Raw genomic sequence first — 19,338 nt, 5'->3', positions numbered from 1 at the left:
ATTTGAAAGATCCTTTTTGGTAAGATCATGTGGACTTTGGAATTCTTTACCTTCTAACTTAAAAAGGTTTAATTTCTCCAAAAACACCTTTAAACATAAGATATTAGCTTTGATGAATAACTAAAGATTTGTTAACATTTACTATGTTTTTTGTTATATTCGTTCCCAATAAGGGTTTGTTTGATTTTATTTAACTAATGAATTTCCATCATTTTATTTATTCATTATATAATTGTAAATTTTTGCATTAATCGTATATGGCCCTAGGGCTCGATTATTTGAATAAAGAATTAAAAAAAAAAAATTGGTTTTCAAGTAAAGTTCATTTATAAATTTATGAATACAATATGTGTAATTTTCGCATATGACTCAAATGAGTTTCAATTGAACGTTTGGTCATATTAATTCTACAGAATTATTTAAATATAATTTTCAATTGGTTTAAATCGGTTGAAAGTGACGTTTTCTACAATTTTTATATAGGCGCCTTAAAGTATGCAATTAAAATATATATAATTTGTAATGTGGAATACGTGAGATTCAAGAACATTTTGTTCCATACGATTATGGGTATATAAACCTATCTTCAAAATTTCATCACGAGTACTGCCTACTTAACAAATGTATAACTCTTTACAGGGGATATGTGAATTCATGGTTCCAAACTTACCTCATATTATACACTTCGTCCGTAAGACATAATAAAACATTTGTATTTAATTATGTATATCAAATCATCTTTAAAATAGGACCTGTACGTAAGAAGTACAGTATGTAAGTATTCTATGGCACTATTTTTAAATTTTTAAACTTACAAAAGTTAATCTAATGAAATTTATGCACAATTAAGTATTATAATTTTTTTGATTATTAATGTTTCTTTAATATTTATTATAAATTATTTTTTTACATACACATGTATGTATTTACAAAACTCTACCAAAATACTTTATACGACAAATCACTTGACAATTTTCTTATCTGCATTTTCTATTTTTGCAACACCCAATTTAATTTCCAATTTTCGTTGTTCTTCCTGTCGAGCCGCTAAATTACGTGCTCGAGTTTCTTCATCTTCATCCTTATGAATTACAAAATGTGCTCGCAAATCTCTGACTAACGGAAATCTTAACGGACATAGTTCACATTGATAAACATTATCACCCAAGTGTTGTCGCAAATGTTTGATGTAATCATTACTTTGGGCAAAAGCTCTCTCGCAATATTGACAACGATATGGCTTTTCTCCCGTGTGTGTTCGCATATGTCGGCGTTGTTTTTCAGTAGTAAGAAACCTCATTTCACAAAAATCACATTTATGTTTTTTAATGCCTTTATGACAACGTTCGTGTTTTTTTAAATCATCTTTCATACGAAAGGCGCTTCCGCAAATATCACATACAAATGGTTTTTCATTAGAATGTATCTTCTCGTGATTATATAAACCACTAGCACATACAAATTTTTTGGGACATTGTGGACATTCAAAATTTTTTTCGCCTTTGTGACGTAACATGTGTATTTTTAATGAACTGAGACCTCTGAAATTTTTTCCACACTCAATGCATAAATAGGGCTTTTCATCTGAAAATAAAAAAATAACTTTTTAGAAATTCGATGATAATCATTATGATTGGCATTTTACCTGTATGCACTCGCATATGACTTTTACATCTTGTTGCTGTTGGAAATACTTTTAAATAAAAAATTTAATTGAAAATTTCATTAACATATACGATATGTATGTATGTATAATGGCACCATTTGTATGGAGAAAAAATGGTGCTGCTATTCGCATCAAATATAAAAGCATGTCTCATTCTAAGATATCACTTCTCAAAATTGTTGTTCTTGTGTTAGCTATAGCTTTACTTATTCCTTAGGGTGAACTTGCCAGTCATTATAGTTTGTATCCCCTTAGGAATAGACTCGTTTTTTTTATTCATATATCCTCTTTACCTATCTTCTTATTTTCTTGTCTTGTTGTAGTGTTCTTTGTTTTCTCTGTTTTTGAATCTTCACTTCTTGAGTGGGAATCACAATGGACCTTATGGTCTCTAAATGCATATACACCGTTGTTTCTATGGTGTGTAACCCTTCTTAACCTAAACCGATCTATAGCTAAACAATATAATACTTATTTTGTATGTGGGCGTGGCATTTCAAAAGTATTTTGAAATAAAAAGTAAAAAATGGAGGTGCCAGGTGAAATAAAAAGTAAAAAATGGAGGTGGGGGCTCTATCTGTTATAGATTTCCAGATATGAGAGGTGCTACACTCACTATTGCTAGTTCGCCCAAATTTGGTCCAAAATATTTATATTGAAACTAATGTTACTTGTACAAAATTTGGGGCTTCTTGCTGTTATAGTTTTTCCAATATACCCATTTTGTTCTTAGCTTGCAATAGTAGGTAATGTAGTATAAGTGGGCGTGGTACCTCGCCCACTTATACTACATTACCTGGGAAAATTTCAAGATAATCGGTTCAGCCGTTTAGCCATCTATAAACTTCAAATATACAAACACACGTTCATTTTTATATATTCAGATGAAAGGTGATTGAGAGGCGCTTTAAATGGCGTGCCATACAGTTCGGTGCTAGTTCAAAAATTTTTAAAATTTTAGAATTTTTTGGACCAACATTTTCAGAAACCGTATCTTAGAATGAAATAAATTTTCATTTTCGGTGGGAATATCAGATATGTTTGGGGTTCCTCAATACTTTTTACCAAACACAGCCTACCTTTATCACAGTAATCACATTTAAGTTTTTTACTACTTTTCGGTTTGTTAGATTTTTTTGTTTTGGGAATATTTTCAAGATGATTCGTTCGCATATGTTGTCTCCAGAGTGTAACATTTTTCAATACAGCCTCACATTCTTGACATGGAACCCCACCATCTTCATTTTCATCGGGCAACTTAGTAAGTTCTATCTCATCTACTCCGTCATAAACAGTAATAACAGTAGTTTTTTTTAAATCTTTCTTTTGACTGCAAAGTAAATAAAAATTCATTTTGTTTTATACCTAAGCCATGTCAAATATTACTTTCAAAAATTAAATGTAATCCCAAAACTTAATGAATCAACTTGTTATATATGTATACTAACCAACATTCATTAGAAATAGTCCAATCACTATCACTGGATGAGTTTTCGAAATTTTGTTCTTTGCTTCCACTTTCGTAAGATATTTCATCAACAAACTCTAAGGCATCATTTTCGCTATCTATGTTTGGATCTCTGCGCTTTTCGTTTTCTAAAACCTCAACATTATGGTCAATTTCAACTATCATTTCAAAGTTATCATTTGAGCCTTTATCATTAGCTTCTTTTAACATTTCACGAAATTTTTTGTCTGAATTTTTGTATGTCTCTAAAAACGTGCATGACACCAATAATTTTTTTATACATTCAAAACACATAAGCTTGGGTAGATAATCATCGCAGTCCACTTTTATTTGTGGCTGTACCTCTTGCAGGAGTTCCATTATGTTAGCACCTTTTTTGCAATTCTTTGGTACTTCAAAAATACTCTGCTTTTGGGCATTTCCCCTTGTCTTTGTTTGGGAAAACTGTATCATGCAAGTTCTGCAAGAATCTTGCATAGTGCTAGTCAATTTTGTATATAAGTATTTTTATTTTTATTATTTAAATACAATTTAAAGAGAAATTGGTGCACCTATCAAAACAATTAATTACAATTTATTTAGAGTTACCGTATTAAAACTTACAATAATCTGGTAGCCTAAAGTGGCCAGATTTTAGAAGTTTTATACATACTTCAGCTGTTAAGCGACATGGCCACACATCAAATTTGTTGACTCAAACGGTAAGTTTTTTAATTGTGTTAGTGGAAAAAAACTCACATGTATATATGCGGTGTGAGTTTTTTTACAAACACAATCAAAAAACTTACCGTTTGAGTCAAACAATTTGCTGTGTCGCCAAGGCGCTTTAAAATTTTACTATTCCGCATAGTATTTTTATGAAAATGGTATTTTTTGAAAAGGTTAGTACCATTGGATAGTAGGCCAGAACTGCCGGAGTTAGAGGGGGTCAAAATTGGACATTTTGGTCATACATACAGGTTTTTTTTTTGTTAAATGACCAATTGGTCCTAGGAAAAATTGTCCAAAGCAGTTGAGACAGCTATTTCTTCACGGTTTCAAAAAAATTTATAGTTTTTTAAATTTCTTTTTTCAAAATGGACTCTCTTAAAGGAAATTGTATAAGCTTTCTTTTGAGCAAAAAAGGGCCCATTAAAAAAATAAAAAATTTGTTTTTTAAACTAATTTTTTTTGGAAATAGTGAAGAAATAGATAGGACCAATAGCTGAAAAGTTACCAAAATGTCCAACTTTGACCCCTCCAAGTCCGACAGTTTTGATATGTCGGAAAGTCCCTACATACGGACGGACATTTTTGTATTGCTTTTTATATTGTCTAACAAACTTAAACTATAATAATCATTTTGACTTATGTGTATTTAATATTTTAAAATCTTCTAAATATAAAATGGAAAATAAATATAGCGTAAGGATGTAACGAATGATCGCTTTCAAATATGCGAATTCGAATTACTTTTTTACATTCGCATTTGCTAAATCTTAGCGAATTGAAATTAAAATTCGCTGCCCTATACTATTTGCATTTGTCAGAAATAAAATTTATTATTCGCTTTCGCAACATCCAACATCCGTAGTATAACGGTAACCAATAGTCATACAACCAGTCAATTTCTCTAGAAATTACAAAAGTCGTCATATCGCCAATTATAAATCACCTGGCAGCATTAAAAGTTAAAATAAATTATTACAGTGTGGCAACTGTCGCATAACATTTTTCACACACAACTCGCTCGCATGTGTAAACACACAGTAGAAATCACAGCAGCAAAAAATATAAAGCAACAACAATGAAACTACCAAATACAAATTTCCAAGAATTTTGAAAATTTAAGTGCTTCATTAAAGTGCAACATAAAACAAAAAAATTAATAAAAACTTTAAAAAATAAAGAAATAACTGCATTAAAAATAATATCCAAACAAAAAAGTTATAAAAACTATACAAATTTGGCTAGAAAATTGTGAAAATACCTGGTAGTTAAAATTCAAATTCCAAGAAAAACAACACACTAAAATTAAACGGATTTCCTGGAAAAACAAATTCAAACTCAACACATACACAAAGAAAAGCCACTTTATAGGGGCTGCGTAAAGGACTTTAATGGGCCAAAAGGCTACGGATAAAAGTATTTTATACAAATATTACAACAAAACGTGATAAAAACATTTAAATATAAATAAAATGACTAATAACATTAATGAGTACATGTTTATATTCATATTACTACTGACAACAGGTCTGTTATCTTGCAATAGATCAATGTCAGTAGATGCTAATAGAATGTATAACCATCCCGGTGAGACTATACCCATCACTGTAGAGGAAGCTATTGGAAAAGATTTTAATATAACATGCTATATGAACCCAAAAACTTTTCCCGGTATAAATTCCACTTGTTTGCATTTCGTAATTGGCCGAACAAATAAAGAGTTGCCGCGAGAAAATATTGTCACCGTTAATAGTACCACCATCATATACATGGTACATAATGCCAGCGAGCAACAAACAGAATATCGTTGTAAATGTGGGCCTGATGCTATAATGGAGACCAAAGTGTTTGTGGGTTCTAAACCTAGACCTGTCAAAGATTTCTCATGCCGTAGTTACGATTTTGATCATATGATCTGTAATTTCACTAAGCCAGCTAATCCCATACTAACTACCTACAATGTTTCTTACTACAATGAGTACGCTAGTTACATTTATCAGCCCCGATGCAATTACGATGATCGAAATCTGGTTGTTTGCAATACATCGCTGAGTGAACGTTATCAGGAAATGTATCATTTTATAATTGAATCGAGAAATGCTCTTGTCAAACCCAACGAACAACCACTAATCCAACGCTTTGATATAAACAATTTCGAAATAATGATACCCGACAAGCCAGGCGAGAAAATGCGTGTTGAAAGTCTCACCGTGGACAGCATTAAATTATCCTGGCAAATGGCAACTTGGGAAAAGTATCGTATTAAAGGTTTAGAATGGGAGGTTCTATTGCAACCGGAAAACTCAACAATACTGACGCGCGAAGCGCCCGTACGCGAGCACAATGAGTTACGACTGCGGCTCAATAATTTACCTTATGCATATTGGCATTATAAATTGATGATACGAGTTCGTGTCCGTCATCCAAATGCCATATGGAGTGAACAGTTTGTTTATAAATTTCGTACAGCTGCTCGACGACCACAGCGTCCACCGCGTGTTCAGCCAGGCAGTTTCTATATTGATTCAACAGAAACTCGTATTACAGTTTATTGGGAGGAACTATTGCCACAGGATTATAATGGCAGCAATTTTACGTATGTAATAACAGCAATACAGCCTGATGGGAAATTATCGTAAGTAACGTTTTAGAAATTATTTTATAGGTGCGATTTGAATTCGTTTATTATGTATTGTATTTAAAATTATTTTGAATTTTAAAGAGATACTAAAAAACCATACATTTTTAAAACAAATTTTCGAAATTGGGAAATATTTTTATTTTTTCATGATTCTTTTCAATACAGATAGATATGTATGTATATACATATGTACATATTTAATACAGATTCCAAGAATTCAAATACCCAAAACACTGTGTAGAAAGAACACAATACAAACGTGTACTTCTCGTACTTACAATACACATAAAAACATTTCTTAAGAATTTTAAATTCTTGTGAACAAATTTTCATTAAAAATATAGATATACAATTTGTTAGATAATATGATTTCTTTATTATTTAATAAGTGAATATAAATGTAAACATAATTTACAACGAAAAGCAAATTAATTTAAAACCAATTTATTTGCAAACTCTCACATAGATTGAAAACTGTTTTATTTTTTAATTAAAATCAATTTTTCCTACAAACTTTTTTTGCAGAGATTTAAAGCCATGGCACCAAGAGAAAAACCTTGCCAAGTTCTTTTGGCAAAAAGATTTGTATTACGAATTTGAAATACGTAGTAAAAATCATGTAGGAGAATCACTGGAGGCCAGTCGTTTAATTATTTATCCTACAAATCAAAGGAATCAAAAAGAGTATACTCCTCTCGATATACATAATGTATATCATGGAAATAATCGTACCTACACCTTAACATGGCGAAACCCTAAAAAGTTAACGGGACTTTTAAGCTTTACGGTGTATTGGTGTTATACCAAACGTGCTTTGCCCAATGAATGCAAAGTAAGTTATATATTATAGTTGAAAAAAATAATAAATAAAAATGATAATTAAAATTATTGTGTTATAGGAATCGATGCATTTTCAAAATCTACCTGCTGCCCAGCTAAATTTTACTACTCAACCACAAAATGCTTCAGAAGAACGTGTGCTTAACTTGGCAGTCTCCGCTAATTATGACAAGTTTAATACCGGCCTTCACTGGACAGATTGCTCCATGGATATAGTTAATATTGATTTAGTTAAAATGGAACCAGAATTAGTGGCATTAGAAAATTCGATTAAAGTTCAGTGGAGTGTTGAACGTGTGTGTCCCTCTATCTTAGATGGCTTTAATATAAGCTACTGTGAAGTGGCTAACGATGTAACGGCCGAAAATGCAACATGTCTAAACAATAAAGTCATCTCAAAATTGGCCAGAAAATATGATAAAAAATATTTTATTCGAGATTTAAAACCATTCACTACATATAAAGTAACTATGTTAATGTTCTGGCGTACTAAAAAAGGCAAACCAAGTGATCCGCAAATTGTTCGTACTTTAGAAGGTGCTCCCTCTCCGCCTAGGCAATTGCGCGTTGAAAGTATTACCAATACCAGTGCAACAATAAAGTGGTTTGAACCAACTTATCCAAATGGTAAAATACGTAAATACATTATAATGCTAAATAATGATCAAATCGAAGTGAATGCTTCAACACGCACGTATCTTCTCGAGAATCTGGAGAGTTTTACGGCCTACAAAGTGTATGTGTTGGCGGAAACTGTCGAAAGGTCAGAAACGAGTAATGATGTTCATTTTGTAACGGCAATTGGCAGTAAGTATAATAGAAAATCTTTGTTACTTTTATATAAAGTAATTGCACGATAATTTCCAATAGCATCTCTAAAATTGGCATTACTTTACTTCCAGCTCCCTCGCCGCCCGTTATTGGACCGAATGACAATAAGAAAAATATCATGTTGTGGAATAAACCAGTAAAACCAAGTGGTTCTATTGACTTCTACGAAGTTCGCGTAACTGAAATGTATAATGATAAAGTAATAAGAAGACGAATTAGTATTATTATGGGAGCATCTACATGTTCATTTAGTAAATTTCCAAACTGTATAGGAGCCGAATATAAAACTACGGTCGATGTGCGGGCAGTTAATGCAGCTCCTCTGGCAGAGAAAAATGCATCAATGGCCAATAGTTATCAAACGCCTACTGATGATGATATTTATAAGAACAATGACGATTTGGAATGTATGGGTGAATATTCAAAGTCTCCAGAGTATTTTGAGAACATACAAAAATATATGAATAATACGCTGTATGAACTGTACAGATCACAGTGGCAAACTACAGTTATACATTCATGCTCATCAAGTCCTATGAGCAAAATAACCACAGTTGCTTTAATTGTAGTTGCCATGTCGTTGGGAGTTATGGCTGCATTGTATATGGCTCGTAAGAAATATAATAAAATGGCAAATATTAATTGTACCCTTCCAGCTGGTCTGGAAACGTACTTTACTAAAGAGGCAGGTACTGGCTTTCCCGGCGATTTTGGCAGTGGTAGTCATACGATCAAGGATACAAGAGCTGTTGAAGATCAATGGCTAACTGCAGCCCGTATGCACGATTTCAATTTTCGCAATGAACATCATCATTTGTTAGCATCTTTGGGCAATGATTCAGGTTATTTAGGCGGTGGTGGAGGTGTGCACAATAGTGGTGATGCTCTAAACGAGCATATCTTGGGTTGTAGTCTAGAAACTGCAAATATTTCCGAAGTAAATATTCCGGGCGATGTAGATCCTGATGAGTTTGAAAAAGAGCATTTAAAAGAAAGTCTAAATTCGGCTTCTACATCAGCCGATTCTTTAGTTGAAAGCACGGAAGGATCTGAATGTAATAACGGGGATTTAGAGCGTTCACCTCTAACCATATTTCCCAATAACAATGGCTATATTAAACAATCAATGTTACAGCCCTGGCAAACGTTTAATACTCACGAAGAGGAGGAGGAACAGGTTAGAAATAGTACACAATTACCAACCATACCGGCAGCTACAAGTGGTTATATTACAGTTCAAAATTTAAGCAATGTCCTTGCAAAACCCAACAACCAACACGAACACGCCATTGCGCCATCTAATACGGACGGTTATGTACTGCAACAAGATTTGCAAAATTTGTTTAATAATAAATCATCTACTACTAATCCTTTGGCTACAACAGGTGAAAATATTTCACCATTCAATAACAGTGGCTATACCACAATAGAGAGTCTAACTAAATTAAATTTGCCCACCTCCTTAGCAGCACAAAATGAAAATCATACTCAACATGTAGCAGAGGTTTCAAATACAAATCCCCCACCAATTGAGACTCATGATGATGTTGAAGGCGCTGATGATATTACGAAAACCGGCGTTATATCCGGCTATGTTACTCAACAAGATTTAAACATATTTGCTCAACATCAGCATAATCATTAATTTGAGCTAAGAACTGAATTTACTTTTTTTATATGTTGTATTATTTATTACAATTAAGTTTAAAAGAACAACAGGGCAACATTATTACTTAAACTACAGACAAATGGAAAATGATGTGAGAGCTGGCTTCCCTACCCACACATAAAAAAATGCTAAAAAAAACTCGTTCAATACGTCCATAATGTAAAAAACTCCTCCGTGAATACTGTTTAAAATTTATATATTTTTTAACAAACCACAAATCATACATTTAATATAAAATGGAAAAGTATTTTAATATAAGTTCTCTATTATTACTCGTTTTGAGATCAAAATTTTTAATTGTTAAGTCTAGTTCTAAGATTGAATATAATCATGCAAAAAAAAATCTCACCTCTATTTCTTTTCTTAACACCCATTTCTAATGTGATTTTTACATATATTTTTACTTTTAAGTTTTATTTTAACCACCGTTGTTTTATTTTTTTTTCTTTATTTTTTTTTTTTTTTTTGTAGTTTAATACTCATGTCCGTAACCATTTTTATATGCAATTTTCATTTTCATTAATCATGTTGATTTTTTTATTTTAGTTTCCCAAAATACAATTGTATGTATGTACTTACTTTATTTTAGACAACAACAAAAGTAAGACGTTAGTTTTTTAAGTGCGGCCTTACATTTTTGTAAAACAAAATAAATCTTATATTGCTTTATTATTTTTGAAATAAAAGAAATATCGTATATTTTCAAAAACTATAAACTTTCCACAAATTTTCTTTGGGGTTATGGCGCAAGGTGGTGTTTTTCATTTGGTTTTAAACTTTTTGTGAAATTCAGTATCATAGTTGAACATTGCCTACGAAATATATTTAAAATAGTGGAAAAATCATATTTCGCAATATCTCCGTTATTTTGGAATCCATTATGCATGTCTAATAGAATTATTTAAGATTTGGGACTTTTCGAGACTTTTCTATGAGAATTACATTACAGCATTGCATCTGATAATTAGTTTGCGATGCTGATGCTCAGTTCATGCCGTTTTCGTTTGCGCATCATAATTTCTGTGATGCATTTACAAGCGTACTGTACTAAAAGTATCAAAAAGTTCTTCTTAAATATCATTCAGAAAAGTCCGTGTAGCAATGAATTGTAGCAGGGGTTTTCTCTAATATTCCGCGATCTCCCATTTCCTATATGAGTTCCGACACGACTGGTGTTTATGTATAAACACTCAATATGTCCAGTATACATTGATGACATGTTCTGTAAGCGAATTTGTTAAATTCGCCTAAATAGCCACTCGGCCAAACATTCAGCCATTTTAGTTAAGAGAACTAGCCACTATCAGAATTTAATTTAAAATACATACATACATATGTATTCAATTGGTCGCGAGGTGTGTATTACTGGCGTTTAAGTATTACATTTTAGTCAATTACACTTTGGACGGGTTTTTCTGATAAATATAATCTACATTCTTTGTGTAAACCTAGTTTAATCTAAAATTTCGAATCGAAATTTTCTCCGTTTGGCAACTTTGGTATTCTGCATTTCGATTCAAGGCTCCGCCACTAAAATAACAACTTACTAAAACGTAGTTACGATCGTAATGCAGAATACACACAATCGTAAAACATTGAAATAATATGGAATTGCTTCTTCTTTTTCTTTCGATTTGGTTTCTTGTTGGAATACCAATTTTCGATCGTAGCGTAACTGAATGTGGAAACGTAATCGAATAGGGGTGAATTATCTTAGTTTAACTGAGTGTTATTGGACAATTAAACCCAAGTTATAAGTGAGAAAACACAATCAAATTCCCGAACCGATTATTTTACAATTTGAAGGTTGTTGTTGTTGTAACAGCTTAAACTATACAATTTTTAATCCGGGGGTTCTGTATTTAGGTCGAAGCCAAGAAATTGGGCTACTTTAAGAGGGTTAGTCCATAAATCCATTGGGCTAAGTGAAGTAGGGTGGGCTGGACAGTTGAAAATGAGGTGGTTATCTTGGGGACCCTGTCCACATGCTGGGCATATATTGGGGACGGCACGGTCTATGCGGGACCAGTAGGCGTTGAGCCTGTTGCTCCATCCCGATCTCAATTGTGCCAGAGCAACTCTTGTTTTCCGCGGCAGGTTCTTCTCTATTTCTGCTATGGGCGGTGGGAGACCTCCAAGAACAACATTCATGCGGTAACCTGAAACCGCGGTATTGATGGCACCTCTATGAATCTTGTTCAATAATGCTGTATACGAACTCCGATCCAAGGGATCCCGCACATATCTTCATATGCTCGTATACACGAAGGTTCTTCCTGACATGCCTCGGGGGAGCATCCAACTGTGTGATGTTAAAGTTGGGATGGCTCCTCCGGTGACATCCCAGGATGAACTGTTTAGTCAGCATGACAATATGTTCCTTGACTTCGAGGACCTTCGTTTCCTCGTGTAGGTGGAGCTCCGAAGTTATTTGCATGCAGCCCGTTACAGTCCGTAGCATTTTGGAAGCTTTGAATATTTCTCCACTGGGTATCACTCAGCGAAGGAGACCATACTGGAGCAGCATAATTGACCACTGACAGGCCAATAGTTTTATAGGTAACCAACAAGATTTCTTTGTCTATTCCCCAAGTGCATCCGGCTAGCGCTTTGAGGACCTTGTTTCTACTTCGCAATCTGTGCGTGATTGCAGCGGCATAAGCTGAGGAGGTAAACAGGCTGTCAAAGGTGACCCCCAAAATCTTTGGGTGGTTCACAGTCGGTATTTGGGTTCCATCGACTACGACGCCTAAATTCAATATGAGAATCATATACATATGTTGATCTTTACGTGGAGAGTCCACGTTTCCAATCTAGGGACTGCTACACCAACCGATCAGCACTAGTAAATTATAAATAGATAAACAATAAATTAATTACAAAATGTTAGATTTTCTTTCATAATAATTTCGTTTAAATTTATTTTCATTTTGTATTTAATTTCTTATTTCATAAATAATAATCATAATTATAATAAAAAAATCTTAGCATTACATTTACATAATATAAATTTAAATATTCAATTTTATGTGTATTCGTTATAAAATAATTATATTCAATAAATTTGTTTCTAATAATAATTTCCTTTCAACAGAAATTTTGCGTTACATGTTATTAAAAAAATGCAAATAATAAAGTAAAAAATTTAAAAAAACTCCAATAAAATTAAACAATGGAAATAAAAAGATAAATAAATTTGTAACATTCTATAAAATGAAATAAACCAAAAACGTAATGATTTCAAAACATACATAACAAACAAGTAGTTTTAGATTTTGTATAATATGGGTGTTTGATTTTATAGATTTTTCTTATAAAAATCAATTAAGCATTTTTTTAAGTTTTATAATAATAATTATCATCAACTTCTGCCTCAATATTTGATTAATTGAATTAAGTTAAATAAAATTTAAAAAAAAGTTGCTAAAAATAATAAATAACTAGTTGCTAGAGCATCATAAATCATCATCATTATTTTCATCTTCTTCTATCAGTACAGCTAGAAGGAAAAGTACAGTGATACTTTTCTTAGTTAAGAGTTTTACTCAGGAATTTTAAGATTTTGTTTGTTGTAGTTCTTTGCAAGTCCATAATTTCGTTATAATAGACTATTCGAATTAAGTGTTGCCTCAACAATACATCTGATTTATATTACGCTTGATATACATACATATTTAGTACAATACATACTTTAAATATCAAAATGAATTTTTTTTAAATCTGAAATAAATATTGAAAAATATTATTGAATAAAATCGTTACTAGGAAAAAGTTCCATTTCAATATAATAAAGCATAAGTTTAGTCTTTTGTACAATAAACATAAATTTTTGTTGAAATACTCACATATATAATTTTTATATATTTTACAATGGATGTCACTTATCATTTGGTGCGTGGAATAGATTGGTAAGACCTGAATTTTGATTTGTGTCGATGAAGTCGGCCGAAGGATTTTTCAATTTATGAGATGACATCGGTGGCAAGTTCGCTATTTTGATTTCGTGACGAAATAGTTGATTAATGCTGCGGCCAATAAGAGGTGCTGTCAGTTTTTTAAACAAATCCTTTTTAGCCTTATCCACCTTATTGCCCTTGACGGGTGCAACGGCAATTTTTTCATCGAACTTTTGCACATCGGCCGACGAAACGTTCGGAATACTTTGTAGTACTTCCGAAAGTGTTGGGAATTTGGGACGTAAAAGTTCATAGAACTGAACACCTAAGGTAATGAGACCAGCTTGATTGGCTTCATGTTGGCCATGCACTTGGAGGCCGCGTAAAACGGCTGTAAAGGCTGCTACGGCCTTGTTGGAATCCATTAACTGTTCGGCAGCTAGGAAACGCATGACTGGAGCAGAAACGTTTACCGCTTTAAGATTGCAAGTACCATCGTTCCAAGAAAGAGCACCGAGTAAAGTCATTAATATGTAATTACTAGTGGCTGGGTTACGCAACAGCTTAGCACCTAAGTCACTGATGATGTCTGAAAGCAATGCAGCTTGGGCAGCTCTGGTATGGGCTACTCCGTCCATGGAATGTTCTTCAGCATCCATTGTCACATCTGATGGCAGATTTGAAGTGGCCGTGGCATTGTTGGCAGCACTATTATCCTGACCAATTTGTCCTCCCACTAACGCCACCTTGAGAACATCTAAATATTCACGTGTCAGCGAACGATTAAGCATGTCTTCGAGTACTTCCTGGGTGTCGTTCGATTGTTCTTCGTCGTTAAGTTGACCCGATTCATACAGAGATGTTATGTAAACCCAACGGGTAGTTAGCCGATTAAACATAATCGGCGATATATGGGCAAATATGGGCAATAAGACAGTGTCGTAAAATGCCGGAGGGCAGGAGTAAACAAAAGGCTTTAAAAACACTCGCACAATAGGGCGTACTCTATAATCTGGCAAATCATCCAAACATGTAAACGCGCTATTAATTAATGCATCTGCTACACCTTCAAGCTGATAGAGATCACGACCAAGTGACGGACCAGCCGAGCCCATCATATGATAACAACCTTCGTACACAAGGGTCATAAATTGCTGCATTTTATCAAATGGTGTTGGTGGTTTCTTTACGGAAGGATCCAAGGGATCAGCTGGCACTGCACAGACGCCCATCAGCACTTTCTTTTCATGTTCCAGCATAGAATGTATATTGCGATAACCTTCAGAAAGTCCAGCAATTGCCTCCGGTTTGAACAGTTCATTCAATACTCGCAAAAGCGACAGGATATGTGGCAACAGTGGTATGACATGTGGCGAAGCTGGATTACGACATATAGGATTGCCTAGTTCGGTAAAACCCACCACAAATCCACCTCTTGATGCGCGATCTGGATCATCGGGCCAGGTGCAACGTTTGATCACACCCAACACAATATACAATGCGTCTATGAGTGTACTACGATGCGGACAACAGGGATCATTTTCAATGGGGTATACAGGAGTCTGGTCTAAACCAACAAAATGCATAAAGTCCAAGGCGGACTTAAAAGCATGCGAAAAAGCTGACCAATGAGGCAAGCTGTCGCGCATTATCTCTCCTATAAATGCATACTGACGTCCGTAGTCACAGAAGTGATTGGAGATCAGCAATAGAGACTCCTGCAGAGTAACGCGATCCATTTTACTAATGGGATGCTGCGACTGTTGAAACAGGGATTTTACATGAGAATTGATTTGATCAAAAACGGGTAACAATAGCAGAGGATATTTATGGCCCAATTTCACTATAAGAGAAGCAGCATGTCGACGAAGATTTTTGCAGGCTTGAACTCGTGGTGTCAGCGGCTGTTGATGCGATGGATTTGGATCGTTTGGATCTCGGAATATTAAAGCATTGAAAATTTTCTCTAAAACTCTTGGCAGCAACGATACACCACTCATGGCCACACAATTGTTGGGTGTAATTTGGCACGATGACATGCTTAGGAACACAAAGAGAGCTGAAATGCATGACAGAAGTATGGATAAAGTCAATGGGTTGTCAGTTTCGAGTTTCAAGCAGTCTTCCAGCAATCGTAGACCAGCTGGTACTGAAGGACGTTCGGCTACCATTAAAACGCGACTAAGGACGCCATCAAGTACAGAAACTAGGGCTTCCCATTCTAAATAGCTGGGATCCAAAACACTGCACTGCACATTGCCACGTTCCGAATGAGCCTTTGCCAAACGAAGATTTAGCCACTGTTCACAATATGCAAACGTCACTAACGGCTGTACTAATGTGGATTGCCTGAATATTTCCAAGAAATCTGTGCGACATCTATAAAAGAAAACAGCAAATTCTTCTTCAGAATCATACTCCAGGCAGATGTATGAAGCTGTGGAGCCAACATTTGGACCTCCACCAGTTAAACAACGGGCTGTCGGATAAGGAGTCTTAATGATGCGCGGAGCTACTGCATCAATTATTTTTGGAATGTAGGAAACTAAACTGGGATCCTTTGAGATGGCGTCATGTTTCAATAGAACATTCCATATTAAAGCAGCACCATGGGCCACATTAAGAGATGCATGACGTACCAAATACAACAAACACTCCAGGAATATCTCAAGGTGTGGGGGTCTCTGAATTGTTCCTTCTTCTTTGCCCCATAGCAACACTAATTGTTGTGCCATGCCGCTAAGAACTTGAACTAATTTTTTCAGGAATTGATGATTTTGTTCCAAATTAGTAACGCTGCTGTCTGCGGGTATCATTTGTGAAGCCGAGAATATATAACGCATTGGTTCTTCTCCAAAAAGCAACAACAAAGGTTTACGTTCTTTCACCTGACCTTTGCGATTTGTTATCTGTGAAAGGCATTCGGCAGCATTGCACTGGAATGCTTTATCGTTCAAGAGAATGCACAAAATTTGCAAAAGTTTGCCATTATTACAAGTAATATGATTTATAGAAACCCATTCCACAAAGCCAGTCAATGTTAGTAGGACAACTTCCACAACTCTACTGTGGGCATTCGCTTTTTGAAAATTTCCCTGTCCAGTGGCCTCACGAAATGATGTCACATGCAATTCCACGAGACGCAAGAAAAACTCAAATATATCATTCATGTTATTGGTCAAGGCCTGGTACATGTCTTTTCTTCTTTGATTAGATTCAATTGTTTGTAAAAGCGCAACATCTTCTACAAGACGCAAAAATACCAACAGAACTAACTCTGTTTGAGCCTCACCTTTTGTACAGGCATCAGACAATTCAGCTAACAAAGTGGTCCACTGTTGTGGCCATTCTCTTTTAATCATTTCTACGATTATACGAGACACTGCGTCTTTTAGATGTGAAAGTGATCGATCTTCTGCCGGACCCACGCCCATTAATAGTAGTTTCATTGCATGCTCCTTAATGAATAATTTTTCTTCCTGTGATATACAATTCCATTTAAATTTAATGGTATACTCCATTAATTGGAGGCCAAAATGTTTCACATTTTGCGAATATTGACCGCTGGCGAGAAATAAACCAACCTGGGCACAAAGAGGACTTTCCTCCTTGAATCTTTCGCATGCCATGTACGCCTCCATACGGGCCTGCTGAGTAGTCTGTGGATGCATGATTAGCTCTACAGCTTTTGACAATTCGTCTGCCAAAGCAGACACGTTATTATGTTGTGTCATCTCCAAACGCAGTACTATATATTATTTTTTGCTCAGCGAATGAATTTCAACAGCTTCTTAAAATATTGCAAATATAGACGCGTGCTGCCTGCCGTATTGTGGTGGTGTTATGCTTGTTCTTCCTTTTTTTCAAACTAATTTTTATTATTACTAAAAATGTTTGGCTATTTTAATTTTAAAATTACTATCTTAGTTGTTTTCACACTATTTCTTTGCTATTTTTTTTATAACGATTAAAAATTTTATGTAAAAATTCTCTTGTATAAATTTTTCATAAAAAACACCAACTTCATTCACAGCAAAAAAAATGTGTGTAGAAAAAATTTACTTGTTCGCAAAGTGTATTAATAGAGTCGACAGTACTTCTAATGCAACAAACATACACAACAACCACAGCCAATTGTGTTTGTTATACAGCTACATAGCTGTCAAAAATTGCCCGTTGTTTTTGTTCTAAGCAGACATGCTGTCAAAACTTCCCTGTTGTTTTTGTTTTTCAATATTAGAAAAAAAAAATCAGCTATGCATATGCTGCCACTGTATTAATACACTTTGCTTGTTCGTAGAAAATGAAGTTTAGGCTAGAGTTGCCAGTTTTATAAAAATTGCATATAAGTTAATTACAACTTATTTCGTATTTGTGCTATTTTGGCAATAAATTTCTTAATGTCAAGTTGTTTTCATATAATTATTGATGAAAATGTTCCTGTTAAATAATAAAAAACCTTTATTTTGGAGTAATAACGTATTTAAAATACTGCAAAAAAATAAAACCGGCAATATTATCTTATGCAGAGCGCTGCGCCGACAAACATTATCGAAGGCTGCTAAAGCTAAAAATATCGGCGGCGGCCTACAATCGAATTAAACCGGCAAATTTTGAAGCTGCTTTTTAATTTTCTACGATATTAAACAAAAACGGAATCCGAGGGATTGAAAAGTGTTATTCAGGAAGCAAATATTTTAAAAATCGTTATTTTTTAAATTGTCATATATAAATTTGGGACTTAATAAAATTTAACATAAAAAAGCAATATTTTACTGCGTTGAATGTGAATGAAATCACTTTTGATATTTTTCCCATGTTTTTAGAGAAATCTTATATACAATCCTTTTTGATATTTTTGCCATACTATTAGATAAATTTTAATCACATATACTGTCCAACTCACTAGGAAATCTTGAAACCCGAATACGTTTAGCGACTCCCTGATGTTCTCTATTTTAATGTTCTATCTAAAGATCTGTCAAATACTATACAATTTTTGAACTGTATAATATTTCGGATTTATGAGTTTATAAGATTAACAAATAAAAGTTAAATTCAATCCGAAATATTTCACTACGTTTTAACGAATTTCACGTTGAATGTAAACTAAGGCCTTTGGGTCTTTGGCTAGAATTCTACGGAACCTAGACATCTCATTAACGTTGCCAACAGATTCACAGTAGTTCCTCCATAATATCTATTTTGCTCTCTTGAGGTCTCCCTTATACTCATTGAAACTCATTCTGTAGTTGTTCCAATCCTTTGGAAGTCTGGTAAGCTTGGCCCTATTAAACAATATTCGACCTCTAATCACGTGATTCTCTAGTCCACCACTTAGGTTGGAAAATTCATATGGCAGGTCCCTAAAGGGTTCCTGCTTAGATTTATTCGAATTCACTGTGAAAGTAATCCGGCTATGGTCAGAGAACGAATAGTCGGTATTCACTTTCCAATCACCTCACCTTGTTTATTACGTTCTGTTTGTGCTACTTGACGAGGTACTTCTCCTTTGATGAGAACGACGCCGGATCTCTCTGCTCCATCTTAGTCAGAAAGGCAAGAGATTTCCGGGTGCCGTTCTTTCCCTGTACTCTTTCGTCCTACCAACAGTAGCAA

The 19,338-nt window shown here is 34.3% G+C and overlaps 3 protein-coding genes across 3 annotated transcripts; 1 reads left to right on the top strand and 2 right to left on the bottom strand.

The window, feature by feature from the left end:
• Positions 1 to 841: 841 nt before the first annotated feature.
• LOC119601387 (zinc finger protein 33B-like) lies at positions 842 to 3,717 on the bottom strand. Its single transcript, XM_037952305.1, has 4 exons — positions 3,115 to 3,717; positions 2,746 to 2,996; positions 1,646 to 1,693; positions 842 to 1,584 (listed from the first exon to the last, which is right to left on the bottom strand). Exons 1-4 carry the CDS (start codon positions 3,609 to 3,611, stop codon positions 962 to 964), a joined length of 1,419 nt encoding a protein of 472 aa, XP_037808233.1. The 5' UTR covers positions 3,612 to 3,717; the 3' UTR covers positions 842 to 961.
• Positions 3,718 to 4,828: 1,111 nt separating this feature from the next.
• LOC119601385 (cytokine receptor) lies at positions 4,829 to 10,526 on the top strand. The gene is made up of 4 exons (XM_037952303.1): positions 4,829 to 6,477; positions 7,009 to 7,315; positions 7,383 to 8,130; positions 8,226 to 10,526. The coding sequence occupies exons 1-4, from the start codon at positions 5,315 to 5,317 to the stop codon at positions 9,797 to 9,799; spliced, it is 3,792 nt and encodes a 1,263-aa protein (XP_037808231.1). The 5' UTR covers positions 4,829 to 5,314; the 3' UTR covers positions 9,800 to 10,526.
• Positions 10,527 to 12,725: 2,199 nt separating this feature from the next.
• Positions 12,726 to 17,810, bottom strand: LOC119601394 (exportin-5). Its single transcript, XM_037952315.1, has 2 exons — positions 13,669 to 17,810; positions 12,726 to 13,543 (listed from the first exon to the last, which is right to left on the bottom strand). Exon 1 carries the CDS (start codon positions 17,451 to 17,453, stop codon positions 13,701 to 13,703), a length of 3,753 nt encoding a protein of 1,250 aa, XP_037808243.1. The 5' UTR covers positions 17,454 to 17,810; the 3' UTR covers positions 12,726 to 13,543; positions 13,669 to 13,700.
• Positions 17,811 to 19,338: the final 1,528 nt, after the last annotated feature.

This window comes from Lucilia sericata, unplaced genomic scaffold (genome assembly GCF_015586225.1).
Source record: "Lucilia sericata isolate MDLA Ls3-8-SP2 unplaced genomic scaffold, ASM1558622v1 Contig000161F_arrow, whole genome shotgun sequence".
NCBI classification, from domain to species: domain Eukaryota; kingdom Metazoa; phylum Arthropoda; class Insecta; order Diptera; family Calliphoridae; genus Lucilia; species Lucilia sericata.
The sequence above is the reverse complement of the archived record's forward strand: the minus strand, read 5'-3'. Positions and strand labels throughout refer to the sequence as shown.

What these genes read in the sequence shown, in the direction of transcription:
- LOC119601385 (XM_037952303.1), top strand. Translation starts at nt 5,315, where the DNA reads ATGACTAATAACATTAATGAGTACATGTTTATATTCATATTACTACTG. An exon ending in CAGCCTGATGGGAAATTATC is followed by an intron (nt 6,478 to 7,008) that starts GTAAGTAACGTT and finishes CTTTTTTTGCAG; the next exon opens with AGATTTAAAGCCATGGCACC. An exon ending in TTTTGTAACGGCAATTGGCA is followed by an intron (nt 8,131 to 8,225) that starts GTAAGTATAATA and finishes CTTTACTTCCAG; the next exon opens with CTCCCTCGCCGCCCGTTATT.
- LOC119601394 (XM_037952315.1), bottom strand. Translation starts at nt 17,453, where the DNA reads ATGACACAACATAATAACGTGTCTGCTTTGGCAGACGAATTGTCAAAA.
- LOC119601387 (XM_037952305.1), bottom strand. Translation starts at nt 3,611, where the DNA reads ATGCAAGATTCTTGCAGAACTTGCATGATACAGTTTTCCCAAACAAAG. An exon ending in ACTATTTCTAATGAATGTTG is followed by an intron (nt 2,997 to 3,114) that starts GTTAGTATACAT and finishes TTTACTTTGCAG; the next exon opens with TCAAAAGAAAGATTTAAAAA. An exon ending in TCATATGCGAGTGCATACAG is followed by an intron (nt 1,585 to 1,645) that starts GTAAAATGCCAA and finishes TTTTATTTTCAG; the next exon opens with ATGAAAAGCCCTATTTATGC.